Genomic DNA, 24,445 nt, shown 5'->3' with positions numbered 1-24,445 from the left:
GAACCTTCACGCAAAAGGAAAGTACACAACTAGCTCAGCATACAATGCTCAATTCCATGGTAGAGTACAAATAGACTCGGAGCGGTTCATCTGGAAGTCCAAGGTTCCAAGGAACATCAAGATTTTCACCTGGCTTCTTGTGCAAAACCGACTTTGGACAAACGACCATTTGCAAAGGTGAGGCTGGCCTAACAACTATGTCTGCCCTCTTTGCATTCGCAATCTGGAGACAACACATTACCTTTTATGGTGTTGTCCAATCTCTAGAGAAGTATGATCGAGGGTGGGCAGAAGAGGAGGATGCCAGCAGCTCTTGTCGACCAACCATGGAGAAAATGGGACTACTATGGGGATCATGCAGAAGATGGTGAATGAGATCCAACCTTCATAAAGAGCAGCAAGCAAGACCAACATACTCTTGACATGATGGGAGATCTGGAAGGAGAGAAACGGATGTGTGTTTAGAGGGAAGATGCCTTCCACAGAGGATATCATGAAGGCCCTCGATAACTCCATTGACCTATGATGCCACGTGGGTGCAACATGCATAGAGAGCCCCTACTAGGATCCGTCGTGAGGAGTCGGCGCTAATTCTGTGTTGCGGCTGGCAAAGGCCAGGCCACCATATTGTACTCTCAAAACTGGTCCTAGGACCTAGACCCCACCTTCTGTTTTCCCATTGCTTCCTGTTAATGAATGAAATACCAGCAATTTGCTGGAGCTTTCAAAAAATGGTTGAGGGGGCGAGTAATTGGCAGGGGTCTATCCCCTGCCCATCGGACAGGGCTTGCGTGCTCCTCGCATATATTCCCATCTATACTCCTATATGATTCAAAGAATGTGATTTTTTAGTCTGATGGCACATGTCCGTCTTTTCTCCCTTTTCCTATTCGTCTATGTAACTTTGCATCGATCATGGCGTCCACCTAGGCTCCAAAAATGTCCAAACTCCCGCGGACGCGTCCGAACCATGGAGCACCTCGAAAATGTCTGCTTAAACTCAAATTTCATAACTCGAATCCATACTAATCATGCAAATAAAAACCTACACACTATGTACTCCCTCCTCCTCATAATGTAAGATATTTTTTGACGCTACACTAGTGTTGAAAAAGATCTTACATTATGGGAAAGAGAGAGTATATAGATAAAACTATTCATCATGAAAGATGTCGACGATCTTCTTGCCCGACGCTTGGTAGACGGGCAAGTGCGGAGCTCCTGCACATGCGAAGGCTCTGCCTCCTCCTCCCCCTTCGCCTCTGCATCCAGTTCGACGAATAGCGCCTCCATTGCCACCTATTTTTGCTAGATGAACTGATATGTTGTTTGGCCTTGACGTAGTCCTCGTCCTAAATGGACTCAATTATGGTGGCCTGCTCCGCCATTTCCATCGTTTAGGCGGCCTTATACTCTGCCTCTGCGTTCGCCACGGCAAAACCCATCGCCAGCTTCGCCTCCTCCTCCTCTTTCGCCACATCCTACTCCATGGGCTTCGCTTCCGGTAGCTGCTCCCCTCCTCCTCCTTCTCCGCCTTCTCCTCCTCCAGTCCTCCTCCTCTGACAGCTCGGGCAAATCGAAAGAAGGCTCAAAGTGAAACGAGCAACCCATCGAGCCCAGATCTCCTCCAGGAGTTGCACACAATACTCTAGAGTGAGCATGACGTAGGTGGTGATCTGATGCCTCAACATAGTGCGACGGGTGGATTGGAAGTGCTGACGGTAGAGAGAAGAAAGAGGAAATGGGGCGGATAGGGTTTCGGCTATCGTTGTCCCACTAGCCAGCCTCCTCCCTCGGGTGGCATGCCGGAGCGGTGCCATGCGGCATGGAGCATTGTGGTGCGCGTCGAACCATCACTCTCTTTGTATCCATGTGTGGGACCTATCTGTCAGTCTGACATGACGGTCGTGCCCGTGCGCGTCCGGACCTCCCATATCCATCCGAGTGTGGGCCGGATATGAGGAGTGTCAGTCGGCTCGGACATTAGGGGTGGATACAAGGCGCCCAGTTGGGTGACGCTTTTTCATCTGGTCACTACCAGGGCAGCCCGCCCGGGTGTTTGGGACAGGTATGAAGGGTTCGGTTGTATATGTTGTGACAAATCTCCTCCTGCAGGGAGCCGTGGAAACCTTTCAGCGAAGATCGATGAAAGAAAAGAATATAATGGTAAGTTTCTCTTCTCCTGAATTGTTTTCTTTGGAGAGAATGCTGAATTATTATTTACAATCCCTTTTATGGTAATTTAATCCCACAATGGAGTAACTTAAAATTTATCTTTAGGTCGTTAGTGATCCTGGTCGCTTTGAAATTCCTGTCGTAGCACAAAAGCTTGGGAAGACTGGAGGAGTGTGTCGGTGTGATGGTAAGTTTAGTTTGCAGTTTGGGCAACATAGAAGACTCAATGCTGTAAAGTTTAGTGTCCAATCTCAGCATTTAGCATTAGCTAATATTCCTCACCTTTAGGCCTCGTTCGGCACAAGAGTTTTTCCAAAACCCCAAGAGGTTTTGATTATAGGGGATTTGGTACCCCTTGCCTTCACCCAATCTCCTCAAATCTCCCACATTCCCTCCCATCCCAATCCCCTACATTTCCTGCAAATACACATATTGTTTTAGAGGTGTGAATTGCGTTTGTAATATTGGATAATTGAAATAAAAATGTGATCTTTGTAGATCATCACAGTAACAACATATAATTTTGCATGACTTGGAATCAATCTCTTATCATAACAACACTTTATCAGAGCTATAACATAATTTAGAGCCAAAAATTATTGGATACTCAAAATAAAAATGTGATCTTTGCGTAACAGCAACGTCATAATTTTGCATGACTTAATTTTGCAACAACATCATAACCCATTCACAATCCAAGCATCTTGCTATCAAGTGAACGATAGTGTGGAATATGAATATTACAAAATAGTGCAATTACAAAATAGTGCAAACATATAAGGGACGACACACTTGATGAACAGAATAGCAGGTCCTCAAATGATTCCATCACCACTAGCTTCTGGGGGTGTCAGCTCTTTCCTTTGCTACTATCTGGCTCTTGGGGTGGCAGCCAAGACACAAAATAACTCTAGAAGAAAGCAGCGATCTTGAGCCCACATGATAAAAAAGGCAAAAATACTACTACAAGTGTTATGGACCATATGAACTTCAATGTATATGCGAAGATTTTTTTCTTTCAGTTCCTCGAATGTTCTATCATTGCAACTAGCAAAGCAAATGTTTAGAAAATGCATACTCACAAGGGAACAAGAACAAAATATTTTTTAGTCAATAAAGATTGATATCAGAAGCTAACAATTTTTAAAATGTTAAATCCATGACTCCGAACAGCAATATCTGCGGGCTTTTTCTAAGGAAAGATAATTCGGAGATAAGAATAGCTATGGATGCATCCAGTCAGCTAGATAAGTCGAATGCGGCACAAATACAAGGCAGAAAAATGGGTAGAAACATTGTATGGTTCTACTATGCAGTGCTTCAAGTTGCAATGAGATATCAAATTGACATACTTTGTGGATTTGTGCTATGTTGATCATACCTCATGGGAACTTACTCCGAACACATCATTATACTATGGCATTTTATGATACCAAATTGACAAATGAGGTTCCAATTTACTGAGAGCTATATCAGTAGAGGCTATATTTATTCTACTCCAAACATAGGCTTAATATGTTTTCAAAGTGGATAGTTTATCATGGGAAGCGAGAGGCAACAGATATCTCAGAGCCAGATGACACAAGTAGAATGAGATAAGTTGTATATTTTTGTTCAAAACTTCATATTATCCAGATCCAGCTATTTTTATATAGGTGTTAGTGCATAGAGTATATCAAAACAATACATCCTATACCATATATTCATAAAAATTTCTCCACTAAGTTACTAATTGATGTCGAAAAGGAAAAATTGAAACGACAAAAGACTAATTATCTGCATCGACTAATGGAAAGGAAAGAGCCCAACTTGGAAAATGAAAACTGAAATCCCCCCCATCTAAATACCACGAGTCTAGGACTAGTCGAGAAACTTGTAGGCACACCGCAAACGTGTAGCCAAAAATGACCAGTTCATTGTACATGTAAGTATGAGCAAGTTGAGGCACGATTCATGCGATCTTAGTGCTGAGAAACTAGCACCTACTACTGAACTAAACACATATTATGAAACATAATTGGTAATCACGAGTTGTTCTTGATCTTGATATAAATTCAACAAAAGAAGGCATCACTTCTCTAATCACAAATGAAGTGCATCTTAAGTACAAGCTGCAGAACAAAGATAGCAGCAAGCATACTACCAAGAACTAAGAATATACAAGGATGTCAAAGAATCATAGGTGAAACCCTAGGCAGGGGGAGGGGAGGGGTGAGGTGGAACCAATCCATACCGGCGAAAACGCCAGGTTACGGGAAGGATATGGGGTTCTCGCATCGGAGGCGACACGACCCGCGGATTTTCTGGCCCGGCTTGAACTGAGTCGATGAAGGTCGGACGGAGGAGGGCGAAGGGCAGAGGGTGGACAACGGAGCGCGACGAGGGACGGCAGACGGATGGCGAAGGGCGTCGTCACGGTCGAGGAGGAAATTCACAAGGGGCGGCTCGTGTGTGCTCTCACACGAGTATTGAGGGTTTCATGCATGTAATTTTGGGGATGGGCTGGTCCAATACCGGGGTACCAAACGGGCTATCGGAAATTCGAGGAATTTTTATACCGGACCGGTAAAATACTCTTGAAAACGTGCAAATACTCTAGTGCGTGTTAGAGTTGTGTCGAATATGGCATGCACGGTAGGTTACAGTTGGACTCTGAGTAGTATTATATTTAGACAAGATATGGAGTCGTGTCTTGATAGGACACTTGTATCCTAGGCCTCTCATATATAGCGGGGGTAGACACACGATGTAACATGTGCCAACATAATAGCACAGACGTGCAGGGGGAGCCGGCGACGTGTGCCGGCACCCAGGGCGGCCAGGGTGCGGTATTGTGAAGGTGTCACGGGAGGAGCGCCCGTAGTCATGCCCCGGGGATGTAGCCATATCGGTGAACCTTGTTAACAAATCTCGTGCTCGTATGATTGCTTGGTCCACGGATGATCGACGGTGTGCCTCGGATTTATTCTAACAAGTGGTATCATGAGCTGGGTTGTTCAGAGGTAGCAGAAAAGTTGATTTGAAGGAGTTGCATCAGAGATCTACGTGTCATTGAGGTATCGAAAGTTGTGGCCGCGCCGGATAGTGGTTTGATCAGATCGGCACGATGATTGAGCGCGAAGGTACGTCCAAGGGCGTACGTGTGCGGGTTAGCAGCGACTGAAGCAATTAAAGGCAGCAGCGGCGACGTGGTGTGCGTGGGCAGCGTCTGAGCCGGCGGAAGCCGCAAGGCTGAGGCGGCGAGTCCGACTTGTAGATTTGTTTTGGACCAAAAGAGGACCTAGTCCTCATACGACACGGAGAGGCGGCAACAGATTCAATCGGTGGAGAAAAGTCATTAATATGCATCCATTGGAAGGTCGTGGCAAGGCAAAGCTAGCATTGGAAGTTTTTGTGCAAGGGAGCCACCACGTGAAGGCCAAAGATTTTATTTCTTTTGGTTTTGCTAGTAGTATGCGGAGGTTTGTCTGTGTGCTTGGGCCATTGCGTGGAAGGTTAGATATTTTTTCACAAAGTCAGTCGTATGAAGAACCATGGCGTCAACGCATACCAGGTTTGAGGTGAAGATGTTCGATGAAACTAAAAACCTTGGGTTATGGCAGACATGGATGAAAGATTGTTGGCGCAACAGAGATGCTTGAAGGCGTTGCAGAAAGTCATGCCAGCTAAGATAGAGTTATCATGTGATGGATGGAAATTCGCGGAAGACGATTTGGGAGCCTCGAGTGTGTCATATAGTCGACAAGTTCGGCTGGGTCGGACTGGACAGTCTGATGCATCGACGCAAGTCGGTTGGTACAGAAGACGGTGGTGGGATCGGCAATGATGACATAGGAGCGAGCTGATGGTGACCGACTTCTGGGCATGGAAACACGCGGCGCATGCCCTAGGGCTTGTGTGGCTTCGACAAGACTATGGCGCGGGGTTGATTCAAGGTGGTGTACACACGGAGCTTGAAGTCGATGAGGCGCAGGGGTGGACTGATCATCTACCATGGAGTCATGTTGAAGGTGGAGCTGGAGTCTTATGATAGCCTGGCTAATTAGAGATGATAGAGTACTCATATCAATAAGGAATTCCTTTTTTCTAGGAGCCCATTCGAATAGAACTCTCAGGTTAAGCGTGCTCAGCTTAGTATTTCTAGGATGGGTGACTGACCGGGAAGTTGATCCTGGGTGTGCATGAGTGAGGACAAAGTGCGCAGAAAAGACTAGTATTGATATGTGGGGCTAGTCTAGATCCCACCAGGAGTAATGACCACCGGCGGGTGTGTTCGGGGCGTTACAAGTTGGTATCAGAGCCGACCCTCGCGGTTACACGGATGTTTACGGACAGGTGTGCGGTCATGTTCATGACGTTTGTGACCCGTCATGGCACACGGCATGGCAGATGTACTGAACTGGATGCACAGACGTTTATACCAAGAGGGAACGCTCATGTGGCCCGACGAGGACGTCGGTTCCTCTGAGTGGTGGTGTATGTGATAGTCTGGCTTATTAGGGATGATAGACTACTCATATCAATAAGGAATTCCTTCTTTTCCGGGAGCCAATTTGAATAGAACTCTCAGGCTAAGCGTGCTCGGCTTGGAGTAGTTCTAGGATGGGTGACCGACCGGAAAGTTGATCCCCGGTGTGCATGAGTGAGGAAAAAGTGCGCAGAAAGTCTGGAGGACTTCACTCGGGGAAAAGTGTGTCTGGGGCGTTACAAGTCTGGAGGACTTCACTCTAGGAAAAAGCGAGTGACGCGCAATTCAGACTGGAGCCCAGTGGTCTGATGGAAGCGTGAAACTCGTCATCGGTCGGTGATGATCGGTGGTACCCTGTAGTGGTGTTGAGTTCAGGTAACTCTTATGTGTGACACCCGGTATGTGAGTTGTTCATTTTCACACAGGTCAGTGATCGGTGTGTGATGGTGTTGGATACTCTAGAAGTTGGGAGCGCAAACTACGAATATTCCTTCAAGTTTCAGAGATGTGTTTAAGGAAGAGCGGTTATGTTGAGTTCAGGTAACTCTTATGTGTGACACCCGGTATGTGAGTTGTTCATTTTCACACAGGTCAGTGATCGGTGTGTGATGGTGTTGGATACTCTGGAAGTTGGGAGCGCAAACTAGAGTAATGTGGAACTTAATTTTGCTCGAGCGTTGACTATGGTCAGGAAAAGGAGGGACTACAAGTTGCAAGTGGAGTCACATGGAGTCTTTGGAGTAGCAGCGGTTCTCATGGGACTCTGGGTAGTATTGTGTTTAGACAGGATATGGAGTCGTGTCCTGATAGGACACTTGTATCCTATGCCTTTCATATATAGCGGGGGTAGACACATAATGTAACATATGCCAACATAAGAGCACAGACGTGCAGGGGGAGCCGGCGACGTGTGCCGACGCCCAGGGCGGCCAGGGTGCGGAATTGTGACGGTGTCGCGGGGAGGAGCGCCCGTAGTCATGCTCCGGGGATGTAGCAGTATCGGTGAACCTCGTTAACAAATCTCGGTGTCGTGCTCGTGTGATTGCTTGGTCCTCGGATGATCGACGGTGTGCCTCAGATTTATTCTAATAGTGCCAAATGAGGCCTTAAGGTTCTTGGAAGATGTTATTTCTTCCGTCTCATAATATAAGAACGTTTTTTATATTAGTGTAGTGTTAAAAACATTTTTATATTATGAAACGAAGGAAGTAGAATACATACAATGAAAAGTGATTTGATATTTTTATCTTGAGGATTGCCTCCCTTGCCAGAAGATGTTTAGTGCTTGAATAAATAAAGTTCTAATCCTAATCTATCCACTTTTATGTTTGATTAACCCAAAACGAGTCGAGCTCATTTGTTACTTTTGCTTGGTGAAGGCCAGCATAAGCCATTTATTCTTTGCAGCCACCTAGCCTATGTACATGCATTGCTCATTTTTTCTTTGTTGCCACCTGAGAATGGATGTTTGGCTCCCGGGAGCCATGAAGGCTGAATTTTTTTAAAAAAATAAAATTTAAAAATTTTGGTTTCAAAAATTCTGAAAAAAATTATACAACTGAACAAGTATGTGATACGTGTGTGTGTGTAAAATTTCAGACCAAAAAACTTGAAGACGCGATCTGTAAAAAAAACAAATTCATGGTCTACAAAGATGAATAGTGTCATGTGTTAAAAAGCTTTAGATTTGCCTTTTTTGCATAGCCCTCATATCAACATATTTAGTTCTGAAAATTTACACACTTGTGTATTATACCTTCATATATCTATGTACTCCCTCCGATCCTTTTTAGTTTGCATATAAGTTTTGTCAGTTTTGTCGGAAGTCAAAGTATCTCTACTTTGACCAAACTTATAGAAAAAATTGTCAACATTCACCATGCCAAATCAATATTGTTAGATTCTTTACGAAATGTAGTTTCATAATGCATATATTTGGTATTGTAGATATTGATATTTTTTTATATAAATTTGGTCAAACTTTATAAAGTTTGACTTGACCGAAATCTAAAACGCAGAGTAAAAAGGACTGGAGGGAGTATTTTTTCAGAATTATTTAAACTATTAAAATATGAATTTTCATAAAATTTGAAGTTTGAATTTAAAGGCCTCCAGAGCTCGGCCTCCAAAAGCAATTTCCGTTGCTACCTAGCCTATATACATGCCGTGCTATTATTTTGCTCTAGCCTATATACATGTCGTGCTATTATTTTGCTTGTTACTTGCATAACTGCCAGGGGACGAAATGAAGCTCCTAAAAATTCATTTCCAAAATGTCATACATAAGTTTAGGGTACTTTTGTTGAGGACGATGGTTGGGCCCATGCTGCTAAAAATGAAGGCTCTCAACAATTCAATAAATCTCAAAAAACTGCACAAAATTCATGGCCAAGACAATTGAGTACATCCAGACAATCTATTCTTTGAATCGAATACAACTTTTACTAGGACATTGTGAAGGCGAGTAATCAAGTACCCACTGACTCAGGTACATAACACGGCAATGCTTGCCTTCCATCCGTAAGGCTACAGGAAGAAATGATTTTGACTGCTGCTCCCATTTTAGAGAAACCAAGCAGCCTCAGGTTAGACTAAAAATTGGGACTTATCATACATATAGTTTTCAAACGAAACTGAACACACATCGAGCTGGAAAAATAGCTTGCTTCTGATAAATCTGTTGCACTCCACTGAAGCAGCTTGACTTTAATTAGTTCCAGGTGTTGAGCGCCGCTGCCAGGCCTGTTTGAGCATCTACCGCACGACGCAGATCTTCAAGGAAGTTCATCTATACTTCCAGTCATCACAGGAGAGCAATCAGCATATATATATGGGGAAAAAAGATGTATGAAAAGGAAACCAAAATAGCAACAATAATTTGTTGGCTTACTTCATACCTGATGAGGAAGTTTCATGTGACCTTGACCCCACGACGATCCGCCAGATCCAGCGTACATTACTGGTTTATCTGCTTAACCATTGAGATAACATAGTTAGCAACTCAGCATCATAACCGGAGGGCATTCTGCTTTGTTGCTTCAGATTCGCACCATTGACATCAGGTTAAGTTAGTATAGCTGGTCTTTTTGAGACATCTCTTCATAATAGTGTTTGAAGTGCACAGCATAGCAGCATGCACATTTTTGTCTTTAACCATGATTGTGCCACTACTATTACTAACACTTCAGATTCATGTGCATTCTTTCTTGTTGTTATGCAATCCCGGGTCCGCTAACACCAGCGTTTCCGACCCACATGCGTCAACAGGCCCAACCGAAGAGCAACACCGACTTATGACAGGCCTTGGGCCCTCTCCCCCCAAAAGATTAGCCTGTTAGGAGGGGACACCCTCATCCTTATAAGTCGTGTTATGTCTCCTTCTACAACCGATGTGGGACTAAACCCAACAATCTCCCCCTCACACATCGGTCACCCATGGGCCCGCTAACACCAGTGTTCCAACCCACCTACCATGACTGACCACCCGTGAGTCCACCGAGATTTATTCCGGGCACCTGGGCTCTGATACCACTTGTTACGCAATCCCGGGTCCGCTAACACCAGCGTTTCCGACCCACATGCGTCAACAGGCCCAACCGGAGAGCAACACCGACTTATGACAGGCCTTGGGCCCTCTCCCCCAAAAAGACTAGCCTGTTACACCCATGAGCCCGCTAACACCAGCGTTCCAGCCAACCTACCATGACCGACCACCCGTGAGTCCACCGAGATTTATTCCGGGCACCTGGGCTCTGATACCACTTGTTACGCAATCCCGGGTCCGCTAACACCAGCGTTTCCGACCCACATGCGTCAACAAGCCCAACCGGAGAGCAACACCGACTTATGACAGGCCTTGGGCCCTCTCCCCCCAAAAGACTAGCCTGTTAGGAGGGGATACCCTCATCCTTATAAGTCGTGTTATGTCTCCTCCCACAACCGATGTGGGACTAAACCCAACACTTGTCAATGATTGAAGGCTAACAAAATTACACATTAAAAGGCCATTAGAGCATCTTTGATCCTTATTTCTAAAACTTGGGTCATAGACCAATACTTTTGTTTAGAACTCCATCCAGAAACATCCAAAATTCACTCTTATGCAAGAATCTTAGGGAAATTAAACATTTTATGTTAACATTTTTTTACCATAGCAGCAACAGGAAGGTTGGAACAGGACAACGCATGTTAAAAGATCAGGCTACCAACATATACACATGACTAGCTGATATGAACTACTTAATTCTTGAGACTTGCTGCTAGGATATCGTTACGTTATGGTTATGCAGACTATGCATGATGTGCTATAGTCCAATTTGCATCATTATTTTCCGCTTTCAGGAAAGTTCAAACTGGACCGGCTACTGTAAAACCACCTATTCAACCCTCTCAACTTTCAAAACTAGCACAATTTTCACCCTAGCCATGCTTGCTTATGTGAAATCCAACAGGGTTCAATTCGCTGAGTCAGTAGACAATGAGCCATGTCAGCAAGTCACCTCACACTTAGCAAGTTAGGAGGATGCTGACTGGGATACAACAGAAGCAATCGACATGTCTAAACTGCTTTTAAAATTAAAATGAATGGGTGATATGTACCAGACTACCATTCCTTGTTAAGGGGATTATATAGCTTGCACTACGGTCCAATATAAACTTCCGTGAAAGTAGAGGAATCTAATTGGACTTTTTGTATGTGGTAACATCGTAAGAATGTAAACCATCAAGTTGGCATAGCATGAACCAACACACAAGAACCAATTAAACTGCCCATATACAGAAAGCTAATTCAAATTTCAAATTGTGTATGGTTGGTTTTGAATATTAAGGCGCTATGCTTGCTTGAACACCTACAATGGAGCAACGTGAAACTAATTGCAATATGAGTGCTCACCAGGGGAATCATTTGGGTCATTATACATGTTCATTGCAGCAGCCCAACCTACAAAAACAGTATGGACGATTATTATCACAAGATGAAATGTAGCGAAATAAGTTTAGTCAGATTTTAATACAACGGCTGCAACTTTTTACCATGAAGTAACAGTGCATGTCTGAGAAGACCAGACCATAAGTAATTAAACTTGCCTAAGCTCTGGTGATTTGTAAGTGCAATTGTCATAAAATGAACAGATGAGGATATGATTAATAAAGAAAAACAATAGATCACATTATGAGCAATGGGTATCCAAGCTGGATCATTGGATGTTCTTACAACTAAAACTCACAAGCATAGAATTGGAAATAAAGGGCAAAAGGTGTTTCATGCTCATACAATGTAATTTGAGTAAGTAGATATTGAATTGTTAGCATGCGTAAGTAGAAAACAGAAATAGGTTGCATACATTTTCCTATCATGTTATTCAAGATTTAATGTGACACAGCAATTTTTTATCATTTAAAAGAGAAGAACTTCTAGCACAGAAATTCTACAAGCCGGTGAAAGGACGGTATGGGGTGTGCAGTAAGCATACGTTCACTGAGAAGCTGTGAAGCCTCACTGGCAGAACATCCTTCCAATGGTACTAATCTTGCATGGCTGTAATCATTTTGAGCATTGCTGACAAAAGCATCATGATGGATAATTGGAGGAAGGTTCTTTAGTGAAGGAACATGGCTCTTCTCTCCATCATTGTTGTATGAATAGTTGGCTTTCTCAGCCCTATCTGCTTGATAAAATAGCAAAAGTGTCCCAACTGTTAGCTAAACTAAATATACAGATTGAGCGTAAGAAAATACATACAAGGAAATGACTAGCCACCAAAGTTTATTACAAATGAATAAAATGAAAGTGTAAACATATCTACGAAAGGAGTTTCTGAGACGTTATAAGAGATGACCATGTGAGGAAAAAAACAGCAAACATCATTTTTTACTTCTTAAATGGCTAATTATAGAGATTAGCAGAATATGATTATGATTTGCAGGTGACTTACATTAGATATGCAATATTTTAAACCCATACAATGGTGCATAGAAGGTTCACACAGAGATGTTGGTGTACTAAAGATCTTACTGTTACTAATGGTATCACCCATTGTCTCAAAGAAGAACCGCATTAATTGGAGTATGTAGACATCTAAAAGCACTCCTAGACAAACTTTGAGACACAATGAGGCATATAACACCAAGCAATTGCATTAGACATATTGAGTTATTGAATATTGGTGAGACCATACACATCATACTAACCGTAGTGTCCAAACACACAATAAAAGGAAAACAGGGGCAGGAGGTGGAGCGTCTTCGTCTTGCACGGAGCTTTGGTGGAGCTATCAAGTCATGACTGGCCGACAGGTGCTACGCTGAGTCATGCCTGGTTTGGCAGGTGCTACGCACGACAGTTCTTTCAGAATCTTCACGCCTGGACGGCTGAGCGCAGGGCGGTAGCACCGTTGGGCACCGTGGTGGCATCAACGGATGTTCGGACTGGCAAGGATGATGCGGATCTCTCTCCCGAAGATGGGTCAGTGAGCCGATGATGATGGCGTCTTCTAAAACGTGTGCATGTGGTGTGCGTTTCAGGTCTGCTGCACCGGCTGTTGGTCCCGATACGTTATTTGGATGGATTAGCAACAACACCGGTTTTAGATATGTGGAGTGAGAGCACTCCACATTATCGAGTTTGTAAGTCTGAGTGGTGGCGTCGGATGGATTGATGTATGTTCTTGTCAGACCTTTGTGGAATAATTAATAAAGATGGCTATATGCATCGACTGATGCAGAGGACAGGGGTTTAACCTCCTTTTCCAAAAAAAAAAGCATTGTAGATACATCCGTATCTAGACAAATCTAAGACAACTAATTCAGGATGGAGGTAATATGTATAAAGTCTAATTAATTGCATCCAAATGAGATGTACCTCCAGCCTTGCGGCGATTGTTTGCACGATTCCTGGAGCAATAATGAGAGTAAAGACAGCCATCAGCAAGCAGGTCATATGCACAAATATGTAGCAACATAAAAGACTAACAATGCAGTCAGCACAAAAACATTTTTCAAGTATTAACTAGGTTTTCAAACGTCATACAAATACTGGGAACTGCAGATATCGAACTATTAGTTCAGAAATACTAGAAACATAACTAAGAACAACTGACCAAATCAACGATGTTGTCAACTGAACGCGCCAGATTGCTCCAGCAAATCTACTTTCTGTTAATGCTGAACTGAATCGTGATTGTGAATCGTAAGTGACTACAGAAGAATTACATCATTTGAGTAACAGAATCGTAAGTGACTAGAGATCTGTATTCGAAGCCCCTCGCGTACCCCCTCGCGTCGCTTCCGCGAGCGACCGAGGGGGCGAACCCTAGCCGCCAGGGCTAGTCCGCCGCCTCCAGCTCCCTCCCTCGCCGCCGCCGGTGTGCGCCGCCGATCCGGTCGGCGTAGGCGGCGGCGGGGATTTCCCTTCTCCTCGTTCGATGTCGTGCGGTGCGGGACGGCGGCTTCAGCGACGGCGTCATGCGGATCCAAGGCACGGCAGCGCAGCAGCTCCCGGCGGAGGCGCGGGTGGAGATTGGCTGGGCGTGGCGTGCCGGTCGGTTGGACGTGGCTAGAAGCTGAAGGTGGGGCTGGGCGTTGCCGGTGGCGGTTGCAGCGGCGGCGTTCAGCCCGGATCCGGTCTTTGAGGTGGCCACGGCTAACCCGAATCCGACCATGGTGGTGGCGGCGTCCCCTCCGCCGGGGATGACGGGCCAGGTGGTGGGTCTTTGTGACGGCACCGGTGACGGCGGATCTTGGGATCCCGGGACCGGGCTCGTCGCAGGATCCGGTACTGGCTGCGAGTCGGGGAGACATAGTTGCCGGTGAAAACCGAGCCGACGGCGGACGATGGCGGCGTTCTGCGCCGTTACCTTAATGAAGGCTTCGTCTTGTAACTAGTGTCGATCCACTCGTGCTGCTCGAGGGGAAACCTTAGGATCTGGTTTTCCAGATCGGATGATGGCGACATTGCGGTGTCGTTCCTCTCTAGGAAGCATCGTTTGTGGAGCAGTGCTGGAAGACACAGGCAGGAGGTGGAGCGTCTTCGTCCTGCACGGAGCTTCGGTGGTGATGTCAGGTCATGCCTGGCCAACAGGTGCTACGCTTTGTCATGCCTGTTCGGCAGGTGCTACGCACGACAGATCTTATAGAGTCTTCGCATCTGGATGGACGAGCGCGGGGAGGTGGCGCCGTTGGGCGCCGTGGTGGCGTTGACGGATGGCCGGACTGACAAGGATGATGCGGATTTCTCTCCTGAAGATGGGTCAGCAGTTCGATGATGATGGCGGCTTCTAAAACGTGTGCATGTGGTATACGCTTTAGGTCTGCTACGCCGGCTGTTAGTTCCGATACGTTATGTGAATGGATCGGCGACGACACCGGTTTTAGATATGGGGAGTGAGAGCACTCCACATTATCGCTTTTGTAGGTGTGAGTGGGGGCTTCGGGTGGCTTGATGTATGTTCTTGTCAGACCTTTGTTGAATAAGTAATAAAGATGGTTGTATGCATCGATTGATGCAGAGGCCGGGGGGTCTTAACCTCCTTTTCTAAAAAAATGCAGAACCAGATAATATAGACAAGAGGCCTTCAAGCCAATTATATACACTATTTTGAACTAATCATCAACTTTATCCAAGCTGGACGACTGCATGGGTAAAGAGTGGCTGAGCCAGGTTGCTTTAACTTGATAATCCACACTAGAGTCACCCTTCATCTCGGAATGAAACCATGATGCTTGACCAAAGCTAAACAAATTCCCTTTAGGCAAAAAGTTAGCTTTCAAGCATGTCCTTTTTCCATATTCACTGATAAGCTAAATCAGCATGCCAAAAGACCAGCCCGAGACCAACAATGGTAGCGTACTAGTGATGAAGATATGTGTGTCGAAAACCTCTTTCTGTCGAAAACCTCTTTCATTATGCCCTCTATGAGCTAGCAGAAAGCCAGCGTCCATCTCCAAAATAGGATAGCGAAAGAAGAAAAAGCAAGCTATGTAGTATGGCGATTCGGTGACAACAATCATAGGTTACATGTTCTCAGGCGCCACCTAAAATCACACGCATTAAGCAGCTATAGAAAAGCAACGCAGCAGATAAATCTAAGAAGGGCATGAGAACGTCACACCGTCAGCCTTCCAGCTAATCCCACCGAAACCACCACATGAATGCTCCAGAGCATACCGGTACCAAAATCCCAGGAAATGGCCGAATCCAAGGCAGGCAGCTCCCAGCCTCCGCGCCAGAGGTGCCCCAGATCACAAGAGGCCACCTCATCTCGCAAGAGATTCAACCAGGCCGAGGTCCAATCCCACACTCCGAATGCGATTCTGGGTAAGCGCGGCCCGAATCGAAAAATGGCAAGAAGCTGCAGGAGCCTCGTGGAATGGAAAGAAAGGCGAATGCGGGAGGTGTTGACCTGTGCACGGGAGGCGTGTATCTCTTGATGCTGTCCGGGTTGGTATCCGCCATGGCAGCAGCTCGGGCCCTGGGAGGCGCGGAGGGGGAGGGAGGAAGAAGGAGCGGGCGGTGGATGGGGTTGCTTCCTTCCTCCTCCTGCCCAGCCCGGCTGCCGCCCTCTTTCTTCCACCCTCCGTCTCCGTGCCCTGCCCTGCCCTACCCTGACGAGAGATGCAAAAGAGGGAGGAACAAAGGGGCGAAGATGGGGGGCCCGGGCCGGGGGTGTGGGTGTGGGTGGGGAAAGCGGGAGTGCTTTCCGCGGTAATGTCTCGATTCCGGGAAACTGGTCACTAACGAGTGGGACCTTAGAATTGCGCCGTGACACTATTGTAAATAAGTCCAAAACAAAATATCCAAAGTTTTCTTTTCTTGAGGGACAAAAGATCCAAGGTTTGTGAGGTGAAAATACCCAAAGAGACATCTATATACCTATACCTACCTAATAATAAAGAGGCAATTGCTTCCGTCGGAAAACTCACCGCTGCATTTTTATTAAAAAAACTGTAAGCAAAAATTATACCCGTACGCATCGCCTCCTCCCGTCGACCCTAGGCCACCCTGGCCTGTGCCCAGGCCGCCGCCACACCACTCGTCGTCGCGGCCGACCTCAACCGCCACCGCTGCCGATCTCAACCCACCCGCCTCCGCGGCCGTACCTCTCCCCGCTCACTGCCCCCGTTGTGCCGCTCGAGCGCATCGCGTCGACCCTGGTCCACCCTGGCGTGTGCCCAGGCCGCTGCCACACCACTCGCCGCCGCGGCCGACCTCAACCACCACTGTTGTCGATCTCAACCCACCCGCCTCCGCGGTCGTACCTCTGCCCGCTTGTTGCCCCCATTTCGACGCTCGAGGACAGTTTCTGGATCAAATCTACGCGACAACTACAGTGACTGGGGATGATGCGTCTGCTCGATGCAGAACGGCGGCGGCGAGGCGGAGCGAAGTACTTGCAGGTGGAGGCGGGCCTCCATGGCTCACAGGGGAACTCCGAGGTTATGGCGCGGCAACGGCGACTCCTTATGGCCAGATAGAGGCGCCTAACCCTTGCTCCCCTCATTGTATCCCCTCCTCCGGCAGAAACTCATCATCCGGTGAGATCCCCTCTCCATGCCTCCAACCGTCTGCCAAGCACCGGCAAGAAATTTTGTTTTGTGGGGATTTATTTGTTGATGAATGAATGTATTGAATGTAAGATTGTATTGTTGTAGAGATAGAGAATGGAACACGACCTTCAGTTTGTCATCTGATCCCACATTCTCTACCCCATGAGTGAAATAAGATAACAGTCCATTGATCAATTCACGTAGCCTCTTTGTTTTGCTTTGCTTGCCCCGCTCAATTTCTCATCATGTGGAATTAACAATGGATGGGTTGATTTCTCAACAAAATAGGATAGGACTGACTACATTAGTTAGTTAGCTTATTATTTTAATAAATCAAAATGATTATAAAAATATTAAAAGCATGTGGTATTTTTTTCTCCCGTTGCAACGCACGGGCCCTTTTGCTAGTTACTCTAACAAAATTTAAAACTTGTGTTTATTGATTGTGAGCAAAGTCCTCCCATCCCGTCACGCGCGCGATAGTGCGAGCGCAACCCCTCCTAAGTTCGACCCTCCCACTCGATGGTTCCCTCCCATCGCCCGCAGCAGCCACCGACATCACCAAATCGGTTGTACCAACCGCCCCGGAACAGGCCCCATTTTCCTCCTCCATATGAGGGTAACGGCAACCGGGGTCGGGCGAGGAGCCATGAAGAAGAAGAAGAAGGGGAATGTGTGTGCTGCTGGGGTCAACCTGCTCCTCCACCCACACCCCTGCTACTTCTCAAACAACAGCGCCAGAAATTGACACGTTGACGGAGACTTGCTTGCGTTGGTTTTTCACTTGAGGAGAAAAGGGTGATGCAGCACAGGAGCAGTAAGTATTTCCCTTAGTTTGAAAACCAAGGTATCAATCCAGTAGGATAATCTCGTCAAGTCTAGAGTACCTGCGCGAACACAAAAGAGCTTGCACCCAACGCTAGGGGTTGTCAATCCCTTCAAGATTGATTGCAAATTGAGATCTGTAGGCGCAAAGTCCAACGAAGTAAAAGAATAAGGCTGAAAACATGTTGTGAAGTAGACCCGAGGGTCATAGTGTTCACTAGAGGTTCTCTCAAAATAGCAAATATTACGGTGGGTGAACAAATTACTGTCGAGCAATTGATAGAACCGCGCAAAGTCATGACGATATCTAAGGCAATGATCATACATATAGGCATCACGTCCGAGACAAGTAGACCGACACCTTCTGCATCTACTACTATTACTCCACACATCGACCGCTATCCAGCATGCATCTAGTGTATTGAGTTCATGACAAACAGAGTAACGCCTTAAGCGAGATGACATGATGTAGGGGGATAAACTCAAACCAATGATGAAAACCCCATCTTTTTACCCTTGATGGCAACAACATGATGCGTGCCTCGCTACCCCTTTTGTCACTGGGTGAGGTCACCCCACGGTATGAACCCAAAACCAAGCACTTCTTCCATTGCAAGAATCATAGATCAAGTTGGCCAAACAAAACCCACAACTCGAAGAGAATTACAAGGATATGAAATCATGCATATAAGAGATCAGAAGAAACCCAAATAAGATTCATAGCTAATCTGATCATAAATCCACAATTCATCGGATCTCGACAAACACACCGCAAAAGAAGATTACATCATATAGATCTCCATGAAGATCATGGAGAACTTTGTATTGAAGATCCAAGAGAGAGAAGAAGCCATCTAGCTACTAGCTATGGACCCGTAGGTCTATGGTGAACTACTTATGCATCATCGGAGAGGTCATGGTGTTGATGAAGAAGCCCTCCGTATCCGAATCCCCCCTCCGGCAGGGCACCAGAACGTGTCCCAGATGGGATCTTGCGGAGACAGAAGCTTGCGGCGTCGGAAAAGTACTTTCGATGATCTCCTGATTTTTTCTGGAATTGTTGGGAATATATAGGCGAAAGACCTAGGGTAGAGTAGGCCCAGGGAGCCCACAAGCCTGGGAGGCGCGGGCCCCCCTGGCTGTGGCTAGGGGGCTTGTGGGGTCCCTGGTGGCCCCCTGCCTTGGTTCTCAAGTTCCCCGATCGTCTTCTGTTTCGGAAAAAACCTTTTTGAAAGTTTCGTTTCGTTTGGACTCCATTTAAAATCCTCCTCTGAAAAGGGTCAAAAACACGGAAAAAACAGAAACTCGCACTTGGCACTTAGTTAATAAGTTAGCCCCAAAAAAGATATAAAAGGCATACAAAACATCCAAAGTTTGACAAGATAATAGCATGAAACCATCCAAATTATAGATATGTTGGAGACGTATCAAGCATCCCCAAGCTTAACTCCTGCTCGTCCTCGAGTAGGGAAGTGATAAAGACTGAATCTTTGATGTGGAATGCTACCTAGCATAGTTGTCCTTTGTAAATTCTTTCATGTGACATGAATGTTCAGATCCGTAAGATTCAAAACAATAGTTTGCTATTGACATGAAAACAATAATACTTCAAGCAAACTAGCAAGGTAATCATGAACTTTCAAAATAACAAGGCCAGGGAAAGTTATCCCTACAAAATCATATAGTCTGGCTATGCTCCATCATCCCCACACAACTAATTTAAATCATGCACAACCCCGGTATAGGCCAAGTAATTGTTTTCACACCCTTACTTTCTCAAACTTTTTATAACTATCATGCAATACATGAGCGTGAGCCATGGATATAGCACTGTAGGTGCAATAGAGTGTGGTGGTGGTTGTGAGACAAAAAAAAGGAGGAGATGGTCACATTGACTCGGCGTATCAAAGGGCTATGGAGATGCCCATTAATAGATATCAATGTGAATGAGTAGGGATTTCCATACAAAGGATGCACGAGAGCTATAAGTATGTGAAATCTCAAAAGGAGAACTAGTGGGTGTGCATCCAACTTGCTTGCTCACGAAGACCTAGGGCAATTTGAGGAAGCCCGTCATTGGAATATACAAGCCAAGTTATATAATAAAGATTCCCACTAGCATATGGTGGTGACGAAACGAGAGGCTCTCAATCATGAAGAACATGGTGCTATTATGAAGCACAAGTGTGGAAAAAGATAGTAGCATTGTCCCTTCTCTCTTTTTTTGGGCTCTTGGGCCTCTCTTTTTTTGGGCTCTTTGGCCTCTTTTTTTATTTTCTCACATGGGACAATGCTCTAATAATGATGATCATCACACTTTTATTTACTCACAGCTCAAAGCTCAGAACGATGATGACTCTATAGGAAATGCCTCCGGCAGTGTACCGGGATGTGCAACGATCTAGCTTGGCATATGACATTGAAACATCTCGCTAGCTATCTTACCATCATGCGATGGCAATATGAGAGTGACGGCACAAGTCATGAGATGGAACGGCGGGAGTTGCATGGCAATATATCTCCGAATGGCTATGAAAATGTCATAGTAGGTAGGTATGGTGGCTGTTTTGCGGAAGGCATATGGTGGGTTTGTGTACCGGCGAAAGTTGCGCGGTACTCAAGAGACGCAACGGTGGAAGGTGAAAGTGCATCTATACCATGGACTCACATTAGTCATGAAGAACTCACATACTTGTTGCGAAAGTTTTTATTAGTAATCGAAACAAAGTGCTAAACGCATACTCCTAGGTGAAGGGTTAGTAGGTGTTAACCATCGCGCGATTTCGACCTCAACACAAAGGATGACAATCAATAGATCAATTATGCTCCGACTTCCTAACATAGCGGTTCACCATACGTGCATGCTACGGGAATCACTAACTTAAACACAAGTATTTCTAGGTTCACAAAACCCTACTAACATAACTCTTAATATTACCAAATCTACGTCTCAAAACTAATTGAGAGGAATCAAAACTTCTCTTTCTACTCAATGCACATGAAGATGGAGGTTTTGTATCCTCTTTGGGTACCTATCACCTTTGGGACTACTTTCATAGCACAAGCCAACTACCAAGTCACGCACCGTTGTGCTCTAAAAGATCTAAGTGAAGCACACAGAGCAAAAGTATCTAGCTCAAAAGATATAAGTGAAGCACGATGAGCATTCTAGCAAAATCATGATGAGTGCATGTCTCTCTCAAAAGGTGTGCAGGAAGGATGATTGTGGTACAACAAAAAGAAAAGACTCCTACGATACAAGACGCTCCAAGCAAAACACATATCATGTGGTGAATAAAAATATAGCTCCAAGTAATGTTACCAATGGATTAAAGACGAAAGAGGGGATGCCTTCCCGGAGCATCCCCAAGCTTAGGCTTTTTGGTGTCCTTGGATTTGGCTTGGGATGCATTGGGCATACCCAAGCTTGAGCTATTTCCACTCTTTATCCCTTTGTCCATGAGAACATCACCCAAAACTTGAAAACTTCACAACACAAAACTTAAGCAGAAACTCGTGATATCATTAACACAAGAAAACAAACTACCACCTCTTTAGGTACTGTAGCAAACTTGAATTCTATTTCTATTGGTGTTAGATTACTGTATTCTCACTTTTCCATGGCTAGTACCCCCCCCCCCCCCGATACTATCCATAGTTTCATCAAAACAAGCAACCAACTCAACAAAAATAGAATATGTCAAAAATAGGCCAGTCTGTAGCAATTTGTATACTTTGTATACTTCTGGTACCTCAAAAATTCTGAAAACTTAGGACTGCCTGGGCAAAAGGCATATCAACCATCAGCAAAAAGAATCAACTCAAAAGCTCTTTCTAAATAAAAATGAAAAATAATCTCGTGAGCGAAAAGTTTCTATCTTTTTTCAGCAGGATCAAACAACCATCACCAAGACTAGTCATAAAGGTTTTGCTTGGCTCAAACACAAAAAGAAACACAAAATACACTATCATAACATAATTATTATGGTGTGGACACAAGAAAACAGAAATAAAAAGATAAATTCATTGGGTTGCCTCCCAACAAGCGCTATTCTTTAAAGCCTTTTAGCTAGGCGTTGATAATTCAATGCTGCTCATACAAAAGACAAGAATTGAAGCACAACGAGAGCATCATAAAGCATGTGAAAATCACTTCTAAGTCTAACATACTTCCTATGCATAGGCATTTTATAGGAAAACAGATTGTCAAGACAACCAATAGTTACCAAATGCAAGGAAGAACAAAGAGACAATAGCAATCTCAACATAACGAGAGGTAATTTGGTAACATGAAAGTTTCTACCACAATATTTTCCTCTCTCATAGCAATTACATGTGGAATCATAAACAAATTCAACAATATAGCTATCACAAAGGATATTCTTTTCATGATCCACATGCATGCAAAGTTGACGCTCTTCAAAAATAGTGGGATTATCATCAACTAAAGTCATGACTTATCCAATCCCACTTTCAATCTTATTGCAAACATCATAATCATGATCATTGCAACAAGTAGTGGACATAGCAAAACTAGCATCCCCAAGCTTAGGGTTTTGCATATTTTTAGCATGATTGACACTAATAGGATTTATAGTGAAATCATTGCAATCATGCTTTTCATTAAAGGAGCCCTCGTGAATCACTTCATAATTTTCTTCATCACGACTTCCAGATTCACGCATCTTAAGCAAAACTCCATAGAGAAAGTCAAGTGCACTCAACTCACTAGCAATTGGATCAACATAATTGGATCTCTTAAAGAGATTAGCAACTGGATGAGGATCCATATCAATAGATTTTCAGCATGCGAAGATGCAAGCATATTAAAGGAACATGGCAACACAAGCAAACAGAAAGCAAGCGAAAGAAAGGGCGAGCGAAAAAGGCAAAAAAATTGTAAATTTTTATTTTTCAAAAGTGGGGGAGAGGAAAGCGAGAGGCAAAAAAAGTAAATGCAAGAGATGAGTTTGCGACACTTACTTGGATGAGTTCTTGACTTGATCCTCCCCGGCAACGGCTTCTGGCACTTCTCAAACAACAACACAACACAAAGGATACTCAAACGCATACTCGTAGGTGAAGGGTTGGTAGGTGTTAACCATCACGCGATCCCGACCTCAACACAAAGGATGACAATCAATAGATCAATTATGCTCCGACTTCCTAACATAGCGGTTCACCATACGTGCATGCTACGGGAATCACTAACTTCAACACAAGTATTTCTAGGTTCACAACACCCTACAAACATAACTCTTAATATTACCAAATCTATGTCTCAAAACTAATTGAGAGGAATCAAAACTTCTCTTTCTACTCAATGCACATGAAGATGGAGGTTTTTGTATCCTCTTTGGGTACCTATCACCTTTGGGACTACTTTCATATCACAAGCCAACTACCAAGTCACGCACCGCTGTGCTCTAAAATATCTAAGTGAAGCACATAGAGCAAAAGTATCTAGCTCAAAAGATCAAGCTGGCCAAACAAAACCCACAACTCGAAGAGAATTACAAGGATATGAAATCATGCATATAAGAGATCAGAAGAAACCCAAATAAGATTCATAGATAATCTGATCATAAATCCACAATTCATCGGATCTCGACAAATACACCGCAAAAGAAGATTACATCAGATAGATCTCCATGAAGATCATGCAGAACTTTGTATTGAAGATCCAAGAGATAGAAGAAGCCATCTAGCTACTAGCTATGGACCCGTAGGTTTATGGTGAACTACTAACGCATCATCGGCGAGGTCATGGTGTTGATGAAGAAGCCCTCCGTATCCGAATCACCCCTCCGGCAGGGCACCAGAACATGCCCTAGATGGGATCTTGCGGAGACAGAAGCTTGCAGCGGCGGAAAAGTACTTTCGATGATCTCTTGATTTTTTCTGGAATTTTTGGGAATATATAGGCGAAAGACCATGGGGCAGAGGAGGCCTAGGGAGCCCACAAGCCTGGGAGGCGCGGGCCCCCTGGCCACGACTAGGGGGCTTGTGGAGTCCCTGTTGGCCCCCTGCCTTGGTTCTCAAGTTCCCCGATCGTCTTCTGTTTCGGAAAAAATCTTTTTGGCAGTTTCGTTCCGTTTGGACTCCGTTTAAAATCCTCCTCTAAAAAGGGTCAAAAACACGGAAAAAACAGGAACTGGCACTTGGCACTGAGTTAATAAGTTAGTCCCAAAAAATATATAAAAGGCGTACAAAACATCCAAAGTTTGATAAGATAATAGCATGAAACCATAAAAAATTATAGATACATTGGAGATGTATCAACCCCCTCCCCCCGAGCAGCCATCGTTGCCTCCACCATGTCGGCCATTGGCTCCGCCCACGAGGCCCCGCCTTGCTTCAACTGTGGGATACCAGGCCACTTTCAAGTCACATGCAACAACCCTCCAATGTGCTACATGTGTAAGATCATCT

General features: G+C 44.9%; 1 protein-coding gene across 4 annotated transcripts; it reads right to left on the bottom strand.

Annotated features, from left to right (window-relative positions):
• Window positions 1-9,040: 9,040 nt before the first annotated feature.
• LOC123401572 lies at window positions 9,041-16,300 on the bottom strand. Of its 4 annotated transcripts, none has more exons than XM_045095398.1 (6): window positions 16,045-16,288; window positions 13,506-13,537; window positions 12,118-12,309; window positions 11,538-11,585; window positions 9,541-9,614; window positions 9,041-9,431 (listed from the first exon to the last, which is right to left on the bottom strand). In XM_045095398.1, the coding sequence occupies exons 1-6, from the start codon at window positions 16,095-16,097 to the stop codon at window positions 9,354-9,356; spliced, it is 477 nt and encodes a 158-aa protein (XP_044951333.1). In that variant the 5' UTR covers window positions 16,098-16,288; the 3' UTR covers window positions 9,041-9,353. The 4 variants fall into 4 exon arrangements, with proteins under 4 accessions (XP_044951333.1, XP_044951334.1, XP_044951335.1 ...); XM_045095399.1 differs by having other exon boundaries at window positions 9,541-9,611; window positions 16,045-16,286; XM_045095400.1 differs by having other exon boundaries at window positions 9,301-9,431; window positions 9,534-9,614; window positions 16,045-16,300.
• Between the last annotated feature and the right edge of the window lie 8,145 nt (window positions 16,301-24,445).

The sequence above is a fragment of the Hordeum vulgare genome, chromosome 6H (genome assembly GCF_904849725.1).
Source record: "Hordeum vulgare subsp. vulgare chromosome 6H, MorexV3_pseudomolecules_assembly, whole genome shotgun sequence".
Taxonomy (NCBI): Eukaryota; Viridiplantae; Streptophyta; class Magnoliopsida; order Poales; family Poaceae; genus Hordeum; species Hordeum vulgare.
The sequence above is the reverse complement of the archived record's forward strand: the minus strand, read 5'-3'. Positions and strand labels throughout refer to the sequence as shown.

Coding starts and splice junctions, on each gene's coding strand:
- LOC123401572 (XM_045095398.1), bottom strand. CDS start 16,097: ATGGCGGATACCAACCCGGACAGCATCAAGAGATACACGCCTCCCGTG. Junction 12,310..13,505: donor CAATCGCCGCAAGGCTGGAG/GTACATCTCATT, acceptor TTTATCAAGCAG/ATAGGGCTGAGAAAGCCAAC. Junction 11,586..12,117: donor TTCACAGCTTCTCAGTGAAC/GTATGCTTACTG, acceptor CTGTTTTTGTAG/GTTGGGCTGCTGCAATGAAC.